This window comes from Bos taurus, chromosome 11, assembly GCF_002263795.3.
Source record: "Bos taurus isolate L1 Dominette 01449 registration number 42190680 breed Hereford chromosome 11, ARS-UCD2.0, whole genome shotgun sequence".
NCBI lineage: Eukaryota > Metazoa > Chordata > Mammalia > Artiodactyla > Bovidae > Bos > Bos taurus.
The window spans coordinates 19567243-19584197 of record NC_037338.1 but is presented as its reverse complement, the minus strand read 5'-3'; the positions used below and the strand labels follow the sequence as shown (position 1 = coordinate 19584197).

The 16955-nt window shown below is 41.1% G+C and overlaps 1 protein-coding gene across 3 annotated transcripts in view; it reads left to right on the top strand.

The window, feature by feature from the left end:
• EIF2AK2 (eukaryotic translation initiation factor 2 alpha kinase 2) overlaps window positions 1-16955 on the top strand; it is a 40520-nt gene that overhangs the window by 13089 nt on the left and 10476 nt on the right. For all 3 annotated transcript variants that reach the window (XM_005212570.5, NM_178109.3, XM_005212569.5), the window contains exons 8-15: window positions 1447-1481; window positions 3041-3106; window positions 4975-5097; window positions 9009-9125; window positions 11185-11365; window positions 14174-14302; window positions 15761-15865; window positions 16904-16954. In XM_005212570.5, the coding sequence (XP_005212627.1) occupies window positions 1447-1481; window positions 3041-3106; window positions 4975-5097; window positions 9009-9125; window positions 11185-11365; window positions 14174-14302; window positions 15761-15865; window positions 16904-16954 (807 nt within the window). The remainder of the gene's footprint in view (window positions 1-1446; window positions 1482-3040; window positions 3107-4974; window positions 5098-9008; window positions 9126-11184; window positions 11366-14173; window positions 14303-15760; window positions 15866-16903; window position 16955) is intronic.

The following is a 16955-nucleotide window of genomic DNA, read 5'->3' as shown; positions in this document are numbered from 1 at the left end:
GATGATTAGTGTTATCAAAATATTATATTTATAAAGAACTAGAAAGACATCCCTGTTGGTGCAGTGGCTAAAACTCCATGCTCTCAATGCAAGGGGCCCAGGTTCCATCCCTGGTCAGGGAACAAGACCCTGCATACTGCAACGAAGACCTGGCATAGTCAAATAAATATTTTTTTAAACTACAAACAAATCAATGAGAAAAAGATAAGCAACTCAGTAAAAAAGAAAAAGTGTACAAAAGAGCTGAACAGACAGTTTAGAAAAGAGATACCCAAAGGGGCAACAGACATATGAAAGGATGCTTCACTTCATAATAATCAGGAAAATGCAAATGAAAACAACAGCTAGATACCATTTTAAACCATCCGATTGGCAAAATTTGAGTCTGGCTGTTCTAAGTGTTGACACAGCTCTGTTCCTGTTGTACCTATTATGTGCTGTTACAGCAATAGTATATGTTGCTGGCTGATGTATAAATTGGCCTTGACTGTCTTAGGGAGCAACTTGGGTGGAGTTGAGGGTGTGCCAGCTGTATTGCCAATTCTACACCTAGATATGTCTTTTAGAGAAACACATATATGTGTGCACAGAGATACATGTATATGCATGTTCTTTGCAAAATTGTTTGTAATAGAAGAGACTGGAGAAAATATTGTCCATTTACAGAATGTCTGAATTAATCATAATGCAGTCACTGTGCAAAACTGAGGCTGGTGGGTGATAGGAACTCAAGAAATCTTAGTCTGATGTTTGTACTCAGTGTCAACATACTAAAATTGTTAAAACAACACGACACCTACCAGAATAAAAGTGAATATGCTTAAAAAAGAGCTATGTTAATTTTTGAGAGATATGTCAAAGACTCCTCTTTTTTGGCTAAATGTTAAATTATTGATTTGTCCTAAAAATGTTTTAAACTAGATCCCTGGGCCCCATCTGTTTTCTTTACTAGCACTGTGAGTAATTGTAATGCGTAGTTTCTTGCTGAGATCTGCTGGCCAGAGGATCATTTGGGAAGCCATATTCTATACCTGGAGAATCAGTGCTTCTGTAGAACATGCCCTGCAGTTCTTTTTTTTTTTTTTCCCCCTGTTGTGCTGCACAGCATATGGGGTCTTGGTTTCCTGACCAGAGATCAAACCCGTGCCCCCTGCTTTGGAATAGAATTGCAGAGTCTTAACCACTGAATCTCAGGGCCCCTACAATTTGTGTTTTTTGACCTTCTTATCATATCTGTCTTTGCTATAATTGATGAGAACATTGATGTAGACAAGTACACTGAAAGCAGGGCTTGCTGAGAGCATACAAATTGATGAGGTTGTTAATCTTAAGGACAAAGAAATGTGGTCAGAGAACCATCTAGAAGTACAGGAGAAAAGATGGCCAAGAGAAGCAGGATACTTGACTTAACCGTCTGAAACGATTTTCCATTTTCTTTTGTTATAGGACGGTTCCAGAAATAATTCCAGGAAGGTGAAGAGGTGAGTATCATCATGCATTGGACTTATTTAGAAATGAAGTTTTATTTCAGATCTAGTTTATTCATCTATTTATGAAGTCTTCAGTATTTGTATTGTATGCCCTTATTTGAGTGGAGTTTCAGGAATTCAAAGCATGATTAAGGCTCACAGAAATCTCGAAATCTACGAACAAATAATTCTAAATACATAGAGAAGTCTTTGAACATATGCACACAATACATTGTAGGCACAAAGGCCTATGGGGCTATTGGTTGAGTAATTGGTTAAGTGCATTCTTTTGGACAAGTCTAACAGAAGAAGTGGGCTTGTAGAGGTATTCTTAAGAGAAATGTATTATGTGAATTCCCTGGTGACCAAATGGCTAGGACTTGGCACTTTCACTGCTGAGGGCCAGGTACAATTTCTGGTTGGGGGAATTAAGATCCCATAAGCCACATGGCACAACTGAAAAAAAAAAAGAGAGAGAGAAGTGTATTATTTTTCAGACAAGCAGGTAGGGGAGAAATGTTATCATAACTCAGGGAAGAAATAAACGATCAGATGTGCTGTAAATTAGGAAGACTTGGCCTCTTGAACGAAAGAGAAAAGCAAGGATGTGAATACAGTTAGCAGTGGGAGTGAGACGGCAGCAGGAGCCACTGTGAGGCACCAGTACATTCTGAACAGTAGGTAACACTTGCAGAAAGATGACGCCAGATGCTGGTGTTCAGATGGAGAGAGGCGAGGTCTGTGTGTGAGATGGTCAGGCCATCAGACTGATCCAGTGATGGGGAGGAGGAGAATTTGTGAGACAGACTGTAGAAGAAGAGTAGACATGACTTGAGGGAATAGAGTTAAAGAGCTGGGTGAAGAAGATGCAAAGGAAAAAGGAAATGACTGTTCCTTGTGAATGAGATGCAGGCAAGTGTCATGGCACTGATGGTGTCAAGGGAGTCCAAGACTTGGAGGGAAGATTGTTGTTGTCTAACTCTACAATCCCTTGGACTGTAGCCCAGCAGCCTCCTCTGTGCATGGGAATTCCCAGGCAAGAATACTGGACTGGGTTGCCATGCCCTTCTTCAGGAGATCTTCTTGACCCAGGGATCAAACCCTCATCCCTGTGTCTCCTGCATGGGCAAGTGGATTCTTTACCACTGCGCCACCTGGGAAGCCTGGAGGGAAGATAACAATTTGTATTTGTTTAGTTTTAGGTGGCATTTGGACTTCCAATTGTAGGAGGCTTACCACCAGCAAGGAATAAATGACAAAGGAAACACAACCAGGATGAGAATTCAACAAGACAGATTTCCTAAGGTTTTGAGTCTAAAGGGAGAAAAAGAGGCTAGCGGCATGCTGGCAATCAATGTGTTAAGGCTGAAAAACACAGGAAAAGAGTGAAAAATTGTTAGAGCACAGAGAACCCCATTGTTTCTTAAGACAAAGGTTAGAACCTTTGCTACACCTGCTATTCTAATAGTTGACTCATAATAAAAAAAAGCCTAGTGCATAGCATAAAATCCACTCTTAATAAGTTATACTTGATTTTAGTTTTGAATTTATGTGTTTCTCTTAACTTTTAGAAGTTTGGCGCCTACATTTGTCTCTCCTGTGAAGACAGAAGGAAACATTTATAGTGTGAACGAAAGGTAAGAGGGAAAACCAAGAAAAAGAAAAAGAATTTGTTTAAGGATACATGTACAAAAGTTGACAAAAGTTTCTTAAGGGACAGTTGAACATCAGGCAAGTTAAGTTATATCTCTCCCTGAACAGTTTGTTTTAGCTCAATCAGGCCCACAGAGGATCATTGCCTCATGGAGGAGTACACTTTAGATGTGTTCAAACGGAATGTGGTGTCTGTGTGGTACTCATGTGGGTTTCTTTGACATCTCTGGGAGGTTTTAATATTGAAAGCCAATATTTCTGTAAACCAGTAATTTTTTTTCAACAAAAGTACTCCTGCAGGAATCAGATTAGATCCATTTGAATCTGTTTTCCATTTTCCAGCTTCATAGCAGATTTCACTTTGAAAAGTGTTCCTTTGGTGGTCGATCGCATGTTTGAGCTTAAATAAAGTATCTTTTAAAAAGGAGGCCTATTTGCAACAGAGGAACATCAAGTACAAACTTAAGAAATAATAATGCTATGCTATACTGTGCTAAGTCACTTCAGTCGTGTCCGCCTCTGTGTGACCCCATAGACGGCAGCCCACCAGGCTCCCCCGTCCCTGGGATTCTCCAGGCAAGAACACCGGAGTGGGTTGCCATTTCCTTCTCTAATGCACGAAAGTGAAAAGATAAAGTGAAGTCGCTCAGTCGTGTCCGACTCTTAGTGACCCCATGGACTGCAGCCTACCAGGCTCCTCCGTCCATGGGATTTTCCAGGCAAGAGTACTGGAGTGGGGTGCCATTGCCTTCTCCAAGAAATAATAAAGAATGACCAAGTATGTAATAAGTACCTAATATATATCTGGCACTGTGCTGGGCATCGTATTTATAGCAGGAACAGTAGAAGCAGCCCGTGTCCTTTTGGAGTTTTTGTGGGGATGATAATTACACACTGTGACCAGCGGTCTAAAGGAAAAGCCATGGTGTGGTTGGGGACCCTTGAATTTAGGGTGAGGGATGAGGCAGGGCTTTCTCTGGGCCACAGTTGTGGGGAGGCTTGAGGGATGAGTTAGCACAGGGCGGTGGGGAGCCCCTGGTACTCTGTGAAAGAGGAGCACATGGGAAGGCGAAAGTGGGACAGGTAATGTGAGCACCCGAGGAACTGAGAGAAAGCCATGTGCCAGGAGGGCAGTGGCCAAGGAGCCGGGGTCACCAGACAAGCCGGAGAGGGGACGGGGACAAACAGGTGGCCCCTGGTAGCCTATGTCAGGGTTTTCTGGGTTTTGCTGAATGCAGGGGCAGGCTTGGGAAGCGTTTGGCCAATAGTCGTGATCAGACTTAGTATTTATCACACTGATTGCTGTGAGGCTCGTGGACTGGAGCAGAGGAAGGTGAGGAGGTGGTGTGTCTTGTGAAGAGGGTTTGGTGGGAGTCTTATTGGAAGCTTGCGCCAATGGGGGAAAGTGGGCAGACACCCGCAGATGTGTTTTGGAAAGAAAATTGGCAGGTCTTAATGATGGAATGTGGGGCAGGAGAGAGGGGAAACCCAGAGAGGTGCAAACATAAACAGGCTCATTTCTTGTATAATAGCTTGGTAGTAGCAGGGAACACAGTCTGGCACTCTTCTCTAAAGTTTTATACTTGGAATAGAAGATTCTTTACCATTCTTTCATGCAGCCAGGCGGTGACTGACTCCCAGGAGTGATCTGTTATGTTGGGATGGGAAGAGGGAAGGCTTATCCTTTGTGATTCAAGAGTTTCTGTGAAATGGATCCTTCTTAGTCAGAAGGGGAGAGTCCTGTTTGTTATAGAGTCCATTTCACTAGTGCCTTTAAGGGAAAGCAGAAGGGTCGGAGTGGAGGAACAGAGGACATTGAACTCAGAATAACAGCAGCATTTTATCTCTCAAGGTTATTCAACGATTTCACAGAAGTAACACCAATTGGCTCAGGTGGATTTGGCCAAGTTTTCAAAGCCAAACACAGAATTGATAAGAAGACTTATGTTATTAAATGTGTTAAATATAATAGTGAGTAAGTAGTAATATTTTATTTTTTTAAATGTGAACTTGCACTCTTCTTTTTTACGTATCCTCTTCTTCATTAGTGTATTTTTTTTCCTGGTCCTCCTTGAAAATATTATTCATGAGGAGAATGATATTTGGCTTACTCTGAAATGACCTCACTTTCCCGTGGTTACTTTAATTAAAAAATGGATATACCATTGATTATCCTTGAGGCTATGTTGATGAGAACTACAGTTATAAAATCTTTTAGCTCAAGGTGACCTTTGAGTTTTTCTAGTCTCATCTCCTTATCTTACAGAGGAGGAGAGTGAGATTCGAAGATGTGAACTGATTTGCCAAAGGTAAAAGCTAGTTGATAATTGTGCTGGTTGTCTATTATTGCATAATACACCACTCCAAAATGCAGTGGCTTAAAAAAGTTATGACCAACCTAGATAGCATATTGAAAAGCAGAGACATTACTTTGCCAACAACAAAGGTCCGTATAGTCAAAGCTATGGTTTTTCCAGTGGTCATGTATGGATGTGAGAGTTGGACTGTGAAGAAGGCTGAGCACTGAAGAATTGATGCTTTTGAACTGTGGTGTTGGAGAAGACTCTTGAGAGTCCCTTGGACTGCAAGGAGGTCCAACCAGTCCATTCTGAAGGAGATCAGCCCTGGGATTTCTTTGGAGGGAATGATGCTAAAGCTGAAACTCCAGTACTTTGGCCACCTCATGTGAAGAGTTGTCTCATTGGAAAAGACTCTGATGCTGGGGGGGTATTGGGGGCAGGAGGAGAAGGGGATGACAGAGGATGAGATGGCTGGATGGCATCACTGACTCGATGGACGTGAGTCTGAGTGAACTCCGGGAGTAGGTGATGCACAGGGAGGCCTGGCGTGCTGCGATTCATGGGGTTGCAAAGAGTCAGACACGACTGAGCAACTGAACTGAACTGAGCTGAAACACCAAATTGTTATTATCTCTTACGGTCCTTTGAGTTGACTGTGTTCACCCGGGTCATTCATCATGCATTTGCAGCCAGGAGTCATCTAAAAGCTTGGCTTGGCTGGACATTGGAGATGGCTCTCACATGGCTGGCAGTGATGCTGGCTGTGGCTACAAGTGCAGCTGGAGCTGTTAACCAGAGCGCCTCCACCTGGCCGCTTTATGTGGCCTGGGCGTTTCACAACTTAGTCATTGGGTTCTAAGAAGGACTGTCCCAGAACAACTCATCCCAGGAGGAAGCAGTCTTGGAAGTTCCGCATCATATTGATTAAACAAAGTCACTCTGGTCAGCTCGAGGGAGAGGGCAAATAGACTCTTACCACTTAGTCTGAGGAGTGGATGTGAGCATGGGCAGAGAAGAAATTAATGATGACCATCCTTGGGCCCTATCTCCTGTGGTAACAAGGTGGAGATTTAGAACTCATCCTCTGGAATTCCAATCTACTGTGTTCCCACCATATCCCAAAGCTTCCCATGTTTGTTTTATGTATTATCTGTGCCCCTCCCCACCCCCACCCCAATTATTGGATAACAGAACTCCTTTTCGAAGGAAGACACAGAGGAAGGAGCTCTGAAATCCCATGTTCACCGATCTTGCCTGTTATTTTCTGGCAGCTGTTATTATTTGTAATTTGGCCAGACAGATCCCTCAAGGATCAGAGAAGGAGATGGAAAAGGGATATAAGTGAACAAAAATGACATAAGAAAAGAAGAAGCAGGTGTGGTGTCTTAGATGCTCTTCATCCAGTCAAACCAACCTATTGTTTGTCCCGTGGACAAAGCCTTGCGGTTGAAATACCTTCATACTGCTGCTGCTGATGCTAAGTCGCTTCAGTCGTGTCCAACTCTGTGCGACCCCATAGAGAGCAGGCTCCCCGGTCCCCGGGATTCTCCAGGCAAGAACACTGGAGTGGGTTGCCATTTCCTTCTCCAATGAATGAAAGTGAAAAGTAAAAGTGAAGTCGCTCAGTCGTGTCTGACTCCCAGCGACCCTATGGACTGCAGCCCACCAGGCTCCTCCATCCATGGATTTTCCAGGCAAGAGTACTGGAGTGGGGTGCCATTGCCTTCTCAGACCTTCATACTACTTGGCATCAAAATAAGGCTTTTTCCTTCATTGTTTTGCTTACCAGGAATACTGCTGTTCTTTCTATCCCATAACATCTTTTTTAACGGTAATCCTTCATGATGATAAGGGTGCAGTACCTTGAACATTTCTCATAGATTCAGTTCAGTTCAGTCGCTCAGTCATGTCCGACTCTGCGACCCCATGAATCGCAGCATGCCAGGCCTCCCTGTCCATCACCAACTCCCGGAGTTCACTCAGACTCACGTCCATTGAGTTGGTGATACCATCCAGCCATCTCATCCTCTGTTGTCCCCTTCTCCTCCTGCCCCCAATCCCCCCCAGCATCAGAGTCTTTTCCAATGAGACAACTCTTTGCATGAGGTGGCCAAAGTACTGGAGTTTCAGCTTTTGCATCATTCCTTCCAAAGAAATCCCAGGGCTGATCTCCTTCAGAATGGACTGGTTGGATCTCCTTGCAGTCCAAGGGACTCTCAAGAGTCTTCCCCAACACCACAGTTCAAAAGCATAGATTGGTACAGCACAGTTAAAAATACACTTGGAGATATGCAACGAGAAGCATTAAAGTATTTGTGTGCTTTGACCTATGGATTTCCTATTGGGAACCTATACCAAGGATTATCCAGATTACAGGAAAAGTTATTCAAGTAGATAAAAATCACAATGTCATTTATAATAGTGAGAAATTAGAGCAAACAATGTTCAGCAATAAAGGAATGATTTAGTATGTTTTGTGCTCTCCTCTGATCAATGACTGTTTTGCGGTCATTAAAAGTGAGGGTTATATACTGTAAATATTTATATACACTATGAATGGCACGATGCTAGAAGTTGCTTCAGAATAATGCAGGGAAAGATGAGGAAGTAGGTAAGAGTATACAGGAAACAAGATTGGCCAGGAGTTAATTACTGTTTCATCTGATGGCCAGGTAGGGGTTCATTCTACTATTTGCTCTACTTTTTAATACTTTTGAAATTTTACATTAAAATGTTTATACATGATGGTTAGACAGATTGTATAGTAATAGGGAAAAATTTAAAGATAATATATGAGAAAACGTTAGATAAATATATATACTATAATTACACATATGTAAACATGTATATGAAGAAAGACTATAAGAAATCATCTAAACTCATAAGTGTGTTAGGATTGTGTTAATATATGAGTAACTTTTTCTCTATTTTTACAAATTTTACATCATACAGAACTTTTCAAATTAAAAAAATAAGTTGCAAAATGTTTGCTTATCCTTTCTCATTCTTGAAATCTCATATACTCCACTTAGCATAGGATTGTCATAACTCTTACCTATGCATTCCTGTAAAGCTCCCACATTGTGCAGTGAAATTTCAGTTTCTCTGCATAGATCTCCCTCTGTGTATATTTTTGCCATGCACTGAAAATTCTGAATTAGGTTCTTCATGCAGCTTGGATTACCTACCCTTGCTGCCCAAATGGAGTTTGCTTTTGAAATCCAAAGTGATTTTAACACGAGTCTAAATAAAACATAATGGATGATTTTTATTTTAGATCCAAAAAAAGTTTGCATCACTGGTAGCTCACAAGAGTACTACCTGTGACTTCTAAATTGTCTGAGGTTTGAAATAATTTTAGTCACTGTTTTTTTTTTCTTATGTTGAGAGTGAAAACAGCTGATTTTTTTTCTGTGTTCACTCTTTCCTTTTGAGAGCTGCAGGCTTCCGTTCTAAACCTTGGTGTGGGAACCATGGCAGCTGTTTAATAAGGGAATATTGGTGATTGTCTCCTATTGCTCAAGGTGTTTTGTTATTATCAGGGATGGATACTGATGCCTTTGTGTTCCCTGTTTCTTTTAACTAGGAAGGTGGAGCGTGAAGTGAAAGCTTTGGCAACACTTAATCATCCAAATATTGTTCATTACCACAATTGTTGGGATGGGCATGATTATGATCCTGAGCAAAGCTTAAATTCTTCAAGGTAACTAAAAATAAACTCTCATAGTCTTAATAGGAGGAGCGAAACTTGTTTACTGTGTGTGGGTCAGTGGATAAGGCCACTAATTATTACATTTAATAATCATAACCAGAAACTTTGAGACACTGTTATGCCTCCATTCTACAAATGAAGAGACAATGAATAATCTTTTCCTTGCTGCAAATTTGCTTTAAAAAACGTTTTTTTAAAATTGTCCTCTGTGGCTTCCCTGGTGACTCAGATGGCAAGAAGCTGCCTGCAATGTGGGAGACCGGGGTTTGATCCCTGGGTTGGGAAGATACCCTAAAGAAGGAAGTGGTAGCCCATTCCAGTAAATTCTTGCCTGGAGAATTTCACTGACAGAGGGACCTCGTGGACTACAGTCCATGGGGGTCGCAAAGAGTCACACAACTGAGTGACTAACACTGACTGTGGTTTTTGACGTCTCAGGCTTAGGTTTCCTGACTGTTGTTTAAAGTACAGGCTTTCTCACGTGCCCTGACTCCAGTCCAGGTGGTAAATGCAGACAGCACAACTGGAGGCCGCCCTCCCCCTACTGCTAACGCTCTTCTGCTCCACTCAACTGGTTGGCAGGGTGCAGTCACAGGGTCCCTTCTGTGTGTAATCATACCACTCATGGTGAGGTGAAGGGCAGTCTAAATAATTCCAAGACCCTGAGCTGTGATGGGGGTACCCCCCCGGCCCTTGCATTACTCATGTTTGTCTCAGGCAAGCCACTGGAAAAGGACTGAAGGGTTATAAAGAGCCTCCCTTTGAAAGTCACCCCGTGTTCCTTGGAGACAGTTCTTTCAGTGCAAACCTGAGGCCATGGTGAGCCTGTTCATTCACCGTCTCCTGACTCCAGCCCTATCTCCACACCATGTAATTTAGAACTGTATCTTTAGTTTCAGAAGTACCATCCGCATATGGACTTCAGCTTTTAGAAAATTCCTGGCTACCTTTTTTTTTATTTTCTAGCCAACATATGCTCAAAGAATTTAAATTAATATTAAAGCCAACTTAGTTCAGAAAAGAACAACTACCATGATTAGCAAAATCGGTCCTCCTTGCTGTGTGGTGTGTGCTTAGTCGCTCAGTCATATCCAACTCTTTGTGATCCCATGGACTGTAGCCCATCAGGTTCCTCTGTTCATGGGATTTTCCAGACAAGCAAACTGGAGTGGGTTGCCATTTCCTACTCCACAGGATTTTCCCAACCCAGCGATCAAACTCACGTCTCTTGAGTCTCCTGCATTGGCAGGCAGATTCTTTGTCACTAGCTCCACCTGGGAAGCCCCGCCTCATTGCTATACCTCGTAACAATTTTTGGCATTTCTCTTAGAGTTCCTATCCATGTACTACTGCAGCAGTCCCTAACCTTTTTGGTGCCAGGGACTGGTTTCATGGAAGACAGTTTTTCCATGGGCCAGGGAGAGGGGATAGTTTGGGGATGATTCAAGCGTATTACATTTTTTGTGCTCTTTATTTCTGTTATTATTATATAACCTCTGCTTCAAATCATCAGCATTAGATCCCAGGGGTTGGGGCCTGCTGCACTGTTGTTTTCTGCTTGTTTTTCCTTTATCGCTCTCCCATCAAACTATAATCCTCATGAGAACAAGGCTAGTGTCTAACTCATTTTCTTATCTTTAGGTGCCTGTTCTGTGTCTTTTGCAAAATAGATGCTCTGTAGAGCAATCGTGAATTAAAATGTTTCAAAATTACAATATATAATAATGAAATTTGGTTTTCTGCAATTTTGTCATGCTTATGCTTCTCTTCCTATCTATTAGCAAAGATAGTCAAGGACCTTCAGTGTTAAAGAATGGGAAGGCTTCTACTTTACAACTTAGCTAAATAAACAAAGCTTTGCTATCTGGGAACTTATGACCTAAATAAAGAGTGGTTTATTATGTGTTGACTCACATTTGTTATATTTAGATTTCTGTTTTGAGACATGTTTGGCATTTTTAAGAAGGTGTCATTTTTTAAATTTAATTTTTAAGTGTATTTTTTTATAAATTTATTTTTATTGCTACTTATACAGTGAATTTTATCCCAGATCAAAGACTAGGTGCCTTTTCATCCAGATGGAATATTGTGATAAAGGTACGTTGGACCAATGGATTGAGAAAAGAAGAGGCAAGAAGCCAGACAAACGTTTGGCTTTGGATTTCTTTCAACAAATAACAACAGGAGTGCATTATATACATTCAGAACAGTTAATTCATAGAGACCTTAAGGTGAGTGGAAAATGTGCTGTATTGAGAATTGGTAAATAGAATTTATTAATGTGAAAGTCTGTCTTCTTTAGTTTTCTAATCGATCGACAGTCGTGAGGAAATAACATCTCTGATCCTGTAAGGTTAGAGTGGATATAGCACTTGCCCCAGGTACCAGTCTGTAGAATCAATCAGGAGGTTGCCAGGACTGTAAACTTACTAAGATGCTGAGCTCTGCAAGAAGCAGCTCATTGCTCATTCACTTCTGGTCCTATTTGCCATCCTGGCTGATACCTTCACCCCAGTTGTAAACACTAACCACTTTAGTGTACTGGACATTTCTATGCACATAATTCTTGTGGCTGACACATCTAGTTGAGTGCTCTGTCTCTGCCTCTACTGCTACCCAGGCTTGTCTGAGAGGCAGAAGAGACTCTGGTGACTCTGGCTTTGGGAACACGATTCTCTTAACCTTTTAAGTCATTACTCTTGAGGGCAGTCACAGCCACTAAGTCCAGAGTCTCGAATTTGCTTGGCACTTGGTGAGACATCTCTGCCCCATGAAAACTGCGGCAATGCACACCTTGGACCATGCCATATACTTTTGTATTTTCATTTTCTTCTGGCTTCCTAGCTTCTCTCATGGTCTAGATGAGCAGTTTTCCCATTTCCTCCTCAAAATCAGACAGAAGAGCTTTTCAGTCTTCCCTTGGCACTCTGTTCCCCTGTGATTTGCGTACCGTCATCAAAAACCTCCCATGCTGAATCCTATCACCAAACCTTTGCTCGTGTGCTCACATGAGACACTCTTCTACCTGTCCGCTTTGGTCTCAATTTCTTTATGAGGCTTTCCTGGTCATTCTGGATTAGACAGAAGCACCTCGTCTATATGGACCTTGGGCTTATCCCACATGTCTAAAACAGCCAGGAACGAGAAACAAAGAAAAATGTTCCTTGAGAAAAATAAGCAGCCATGTACATAGTTGTTTGTTGGCCTTGGTAGGAAAAGATGGCCCTTAAGAGGTATTGCATCCTTGGTCTTCTCAGGGGCTGGATGTCTGACGCCTTCATATTGGGCTGCCTCTGGTTCCAATATCTCATTTTGTTAATAACAGTATTTGAAGGTGTTCTTTGAAGTTGGAAGGATATAAGGACTCTGTTCAAAAGAATACATTTAGAATGGCTATACGTTCACTTTGAAATGAATCATATAGAGTTAAATAAGAAATTAAGCACACTTATCTCTTTATACAATCATTTGCAAATAAATTATCTACTTACACAGTCATCTCCTCTACTCAGAGGTTTGGGCATTTCCTCCCAGGCCCCCATCAGGATGAGTTAATGAAAATGCCTAGTGCTCCCTTCTCCCACCACGTGGTTGGCCAGTTCCCTCCTGTATCTTGCACTGCTTGTGCCTCTTGTCGGGGAGTCATCTTTTCTTGTGTCTGTAGAGAGTGTTTGCCCTATGTTTGCAGGTGCTCAAAGGTCAGACTTTCATCTTTTTTAACTTGCTAACTTCACTGATACAGTTACTGCTTTTTCACATCTGAGAGAAGATGTAAACAAAAGTGTGCATCTTATTTTGTGATGCTTCGCAAAATACCTGCTACTGGTGGCTTTGCCAGATAATGGTCTTTACCCAATAAAGCCCCTGTTCTATGAAGTTAACCAGCATTTACCATAAGAACTAGACCAAAGATGCTGGTGAGAGACACAGAGGTTTCTGGAGAGAGGGCTTATGGGCTGAGGAGATTCAATTTCCCAACTGCCCCAGGCTCCTCGGTCACCTTATTCTTGTGCCTCCTGGATAAAGTTTGCACCCCTTTTTTTTGCCACACCTTGTGGGATCTTCGTTCCATGACCAGGGATCAAACCTGGGCCCCCTGCAGTGGAAGCACAGAGTCCTCATCAACAACCTTCCTGGTTTCATGGTCTTTAGAATATTAGTCAATACCTTCTACAAAGTTGTGGAATTCTCATTCTGTTCTTCCTTTTTTTTTTCCCATTATGCTTAAAGAATTATGTAGAAAAATATATTTCAGTGCTAGGCATCAGCTTCCAGTTAACTTGGTATGCCTTCAAAGACAGAGGGGCTGTGTTTGTTAAGAAGTCAGAAGCCTGGAGAAATGGATATAAAGGAAGCTCCCAGGGAAAATTCTGCACAGGGTATTCTGCAGCATTACTGGGAATGGACTCATTCTGAGAATCTCAGGATGGGAGAGGATCTTAAGGGTGTCTCCTTCAATCCCTTTCAAATGCTGGACTCATGTTTGCAGTGTTGCCACCAAGTGGGTGTCCAGCCCTGTCTTGACTACCTTGTAGGATGGGGAACTCTCTAACTCCCATTTGTTGGACCACACGATTACTATATTCAGTTCAGTCAGTTCAGTCGCTCAGTCGTGTCCGACTCTTTGCGACCCCATGAATTGCAGCACGCCAGGCCTCCCTGTCCATCACCAACTCCCGGAGTTCACCCAAACCCATGTCGTATTAGGATATATTAAAAGCAAGTCTTGGGGTCGTTTCCATCCTCTAGTCCTGGATCTATCCCCACAGGGACCAGGCAGGAGTGAATCCATCTTTCTTTGACTTATCTTCAGCTATCTGAAGGCAGCTATTTCCCAAGCTTTCTCTGCTGTCAGCTAAAATGTCCTGACTTCTTCAGTTAGCATTTTAAAGACTGATATTAATAAGTTTCCTGTTTTGGGCTACCTAGGAGCAGGTAAATGCCTTACAAGTAAATTTAAAAATAGCTGTTAAGAAGTATGAATTGGATATGTGATAAAAATCTGTCAAATTAGTACTTATAACATATTTTTTCGGCAGCCAGGTAACATATTTTTAGTAGCTATGAACCAAATCAAGATTGGAGACTTTGGACTTGTTACATACCTGAAAAATGATGAAACGCGGACAAGTAAAAAGGGAACTTTACGATACATGAGCCCAGAACAGGTGAGGTCCCCTTCCTTTCTGTCTAGATATTTTTTATCTCTTTCATTTTTTAATTATAAAAATAACAGGCACTCATAAAATTAAAATAATACATAAGTAAATAGAATGAAAATGGAAAATTACCATTACTCTTCATTTTTATTCCTACTCTTTTCACCAGAGTTGGTAGTTTATCCTTTTAGGTCATTTTCTTTGAGTTATAAAAAATATATAGATACATATATTTATGGAGACTTTTTTACATAAAAATAATAAATACATTTTATGAAGCTACTAAAAGTTATTTTGTGACTTAATTTTTTTTTACTCAACAGTGTATCATAATCTTTCCATATCTGTACAAATAGATCTGACACATTGTTTTCAACAACTGTATTGTACACCAAAATACAGATATACAGCAATCATTTAACTATTTCCTGACTGATGGGCATTTATTTAGGCTGTTTTCAACCTTTTACATTTGTAGACATGTTATGTGTCTTCTTCCTTACCTGTGAGTCTAAAAACAAGTATTTCTGTGATAATCAATGATAGAGTCTTTGAAGTGAAATTGTTGACTAGAATGACAGGTGCAGTTTATAAAAACATAACAAAGTTTTTCCAAGGTGTGTAAGTAGAAGTCATGGGGGAGTAACAGCTTCCTTTCAACTCCCATTCTCTTAAATATCTCCTGCATCCAATATTGAGGAAAGATTTATACACCATAAAATTCAGATCTTGAATGTCTACATTTTTTTTTTTAGTTCTGACAAAGGCATAGGTTCATGAAGCCTACAAGCCTATGAGAAGGTAGAACGTTTTCCTCACCTTTAGACCCATTTCCAGTCGGTCATTCCTCTCCACTGCCCAGAGGAAACCAGTTCTCTGATTTCTATCACCATAGATTACTTTCCCCTGATCTTGAGCTTCATATGAATGGGATCACATTGTATGTACTCTTCTATGTTTGATTATTTCACTCAAAGTAAGGTCTATTGGAGAACCTCTAGTGGTTGCTTATAAATAACAGCAGATTATTCCTTTTTGTGGCTGAATAGTATTCCATTGTATGAATATACCACAATTTGTTCATCCATTCTCCTGTTGATGGACATTTGGGTTGCTTCCAGTTGTGGAATATTGTGAATGAATCTGTGATAAACCTTTGCATGCAAGTGATGTACTGGGCGCTTCACCTAATGGTCTCATTTAACCCCACAGTCAAACTCTGAGGTTCAAACTATTGCTATCTCCATTTTAGGATTTAGATTATTCCCACATTGATGGGTAGTGTATACAGGTGATTCAGCTGTTTAGTGACAGAGATTTGAACCTGGGCAGTCAGGGCCTACATATCTTGCTAATGAATATACATTGTTGTGTGTTATAAGACATTTTGGTTAGATAACTTTTTTGGCTTTAGAAGGCATGAATATTTATATCAGTGAGTCACGAATATAAATTTTTTTTTTTCAGCTTTCTTCTGTGAAAGACTATGGAAATGAAGTGGACATCTATGCTTTGGGGCTGATTCTTGCAGAACTTCTTCATATATGTCTCACTTCTTTAGAAACACAGAAGGTAAATACAATGTTACAGAAAGAATTAAGCAACAAAAATTATTGACCATCATATTCAAAGTACTGCTGCAGTTATTGACCTCACGTGAGGATGGACTGGAGCATGTTAGTGTTGACTGCAAATTAAAAATGAATTTTTATCTCTTTCAAGTTTGGGCAACCAATTCTTTTTCTTGAAGACCAAACCTTTGGTCTTCTTTGGAAGGTGTGTGCATCTCTGTCTGTAAAATTGTATCGATGGCTTGCTTTGCATAAGACCCTGTGCTGAGCTCTCCAAGGGTTATGAAAATGAGGAAGGCTGTTCTCAAGGAGCTTATATGTTACAAGGAAAGGTAACATAAGAGAATGCTATGAATATTATAGGAGAAGGCATGAAGTCTAATGGAAACAGCTAGGAGGGGGGCTTTGCTAGCTGCAGGGATTTAGGCTTCATGCAGGTGTTTAAATTGGGCTCTGAAGGATTGGTTGGCTTCCAATACTCCAGTTTAGAGAGAAGGTGATGCTAGCGTGGAAAAGGATTGGGAAGAATATATTTGGGAATAGTTGGCAGTGTCATTTGTATTGGAGTATATAAGTCAAGGAAGTGGTTGATGGTCAGTGGTACTGGAAAGATATACTGGGATGAAATTAAAGCAAGAATATGAATTTCTTATGAAGACAGTGGGGGGGGGGCACCGAATGCTGCAGGCAACTGGATATCCTAGTCTGAAGGTCAGTAAGAGGGACTTGCCTGGAGTTGACAGCCTTCTCCCCTGTAAGGCAGGGATATTGAAAATACCTTGCAGAGGGCTCCAAAAAGGATGCAAGGAGATAATTCATATGATGCTCTTAAAACTTCAACATGCTGTAGTGATCAGGATGGTTCTTAATGGGGGTGGTGGGGGAAAAGGATTCCCGCTTGCTTCTTAGCTGAAGAGATTTTTCTAAAAATCTAGAAATATCCTAGAATTCTGGTATCCCCAGCCTTTTGTGCTTTCTAAGTTTGTTTTTCTCCAAAGTGAATCATTTCCTAATAAACATATATATGTTTAATTTTTAGTTCTTTGACGATCTAAGGAATGGCAGATTAGATGTATTTGACGACAAAGAAG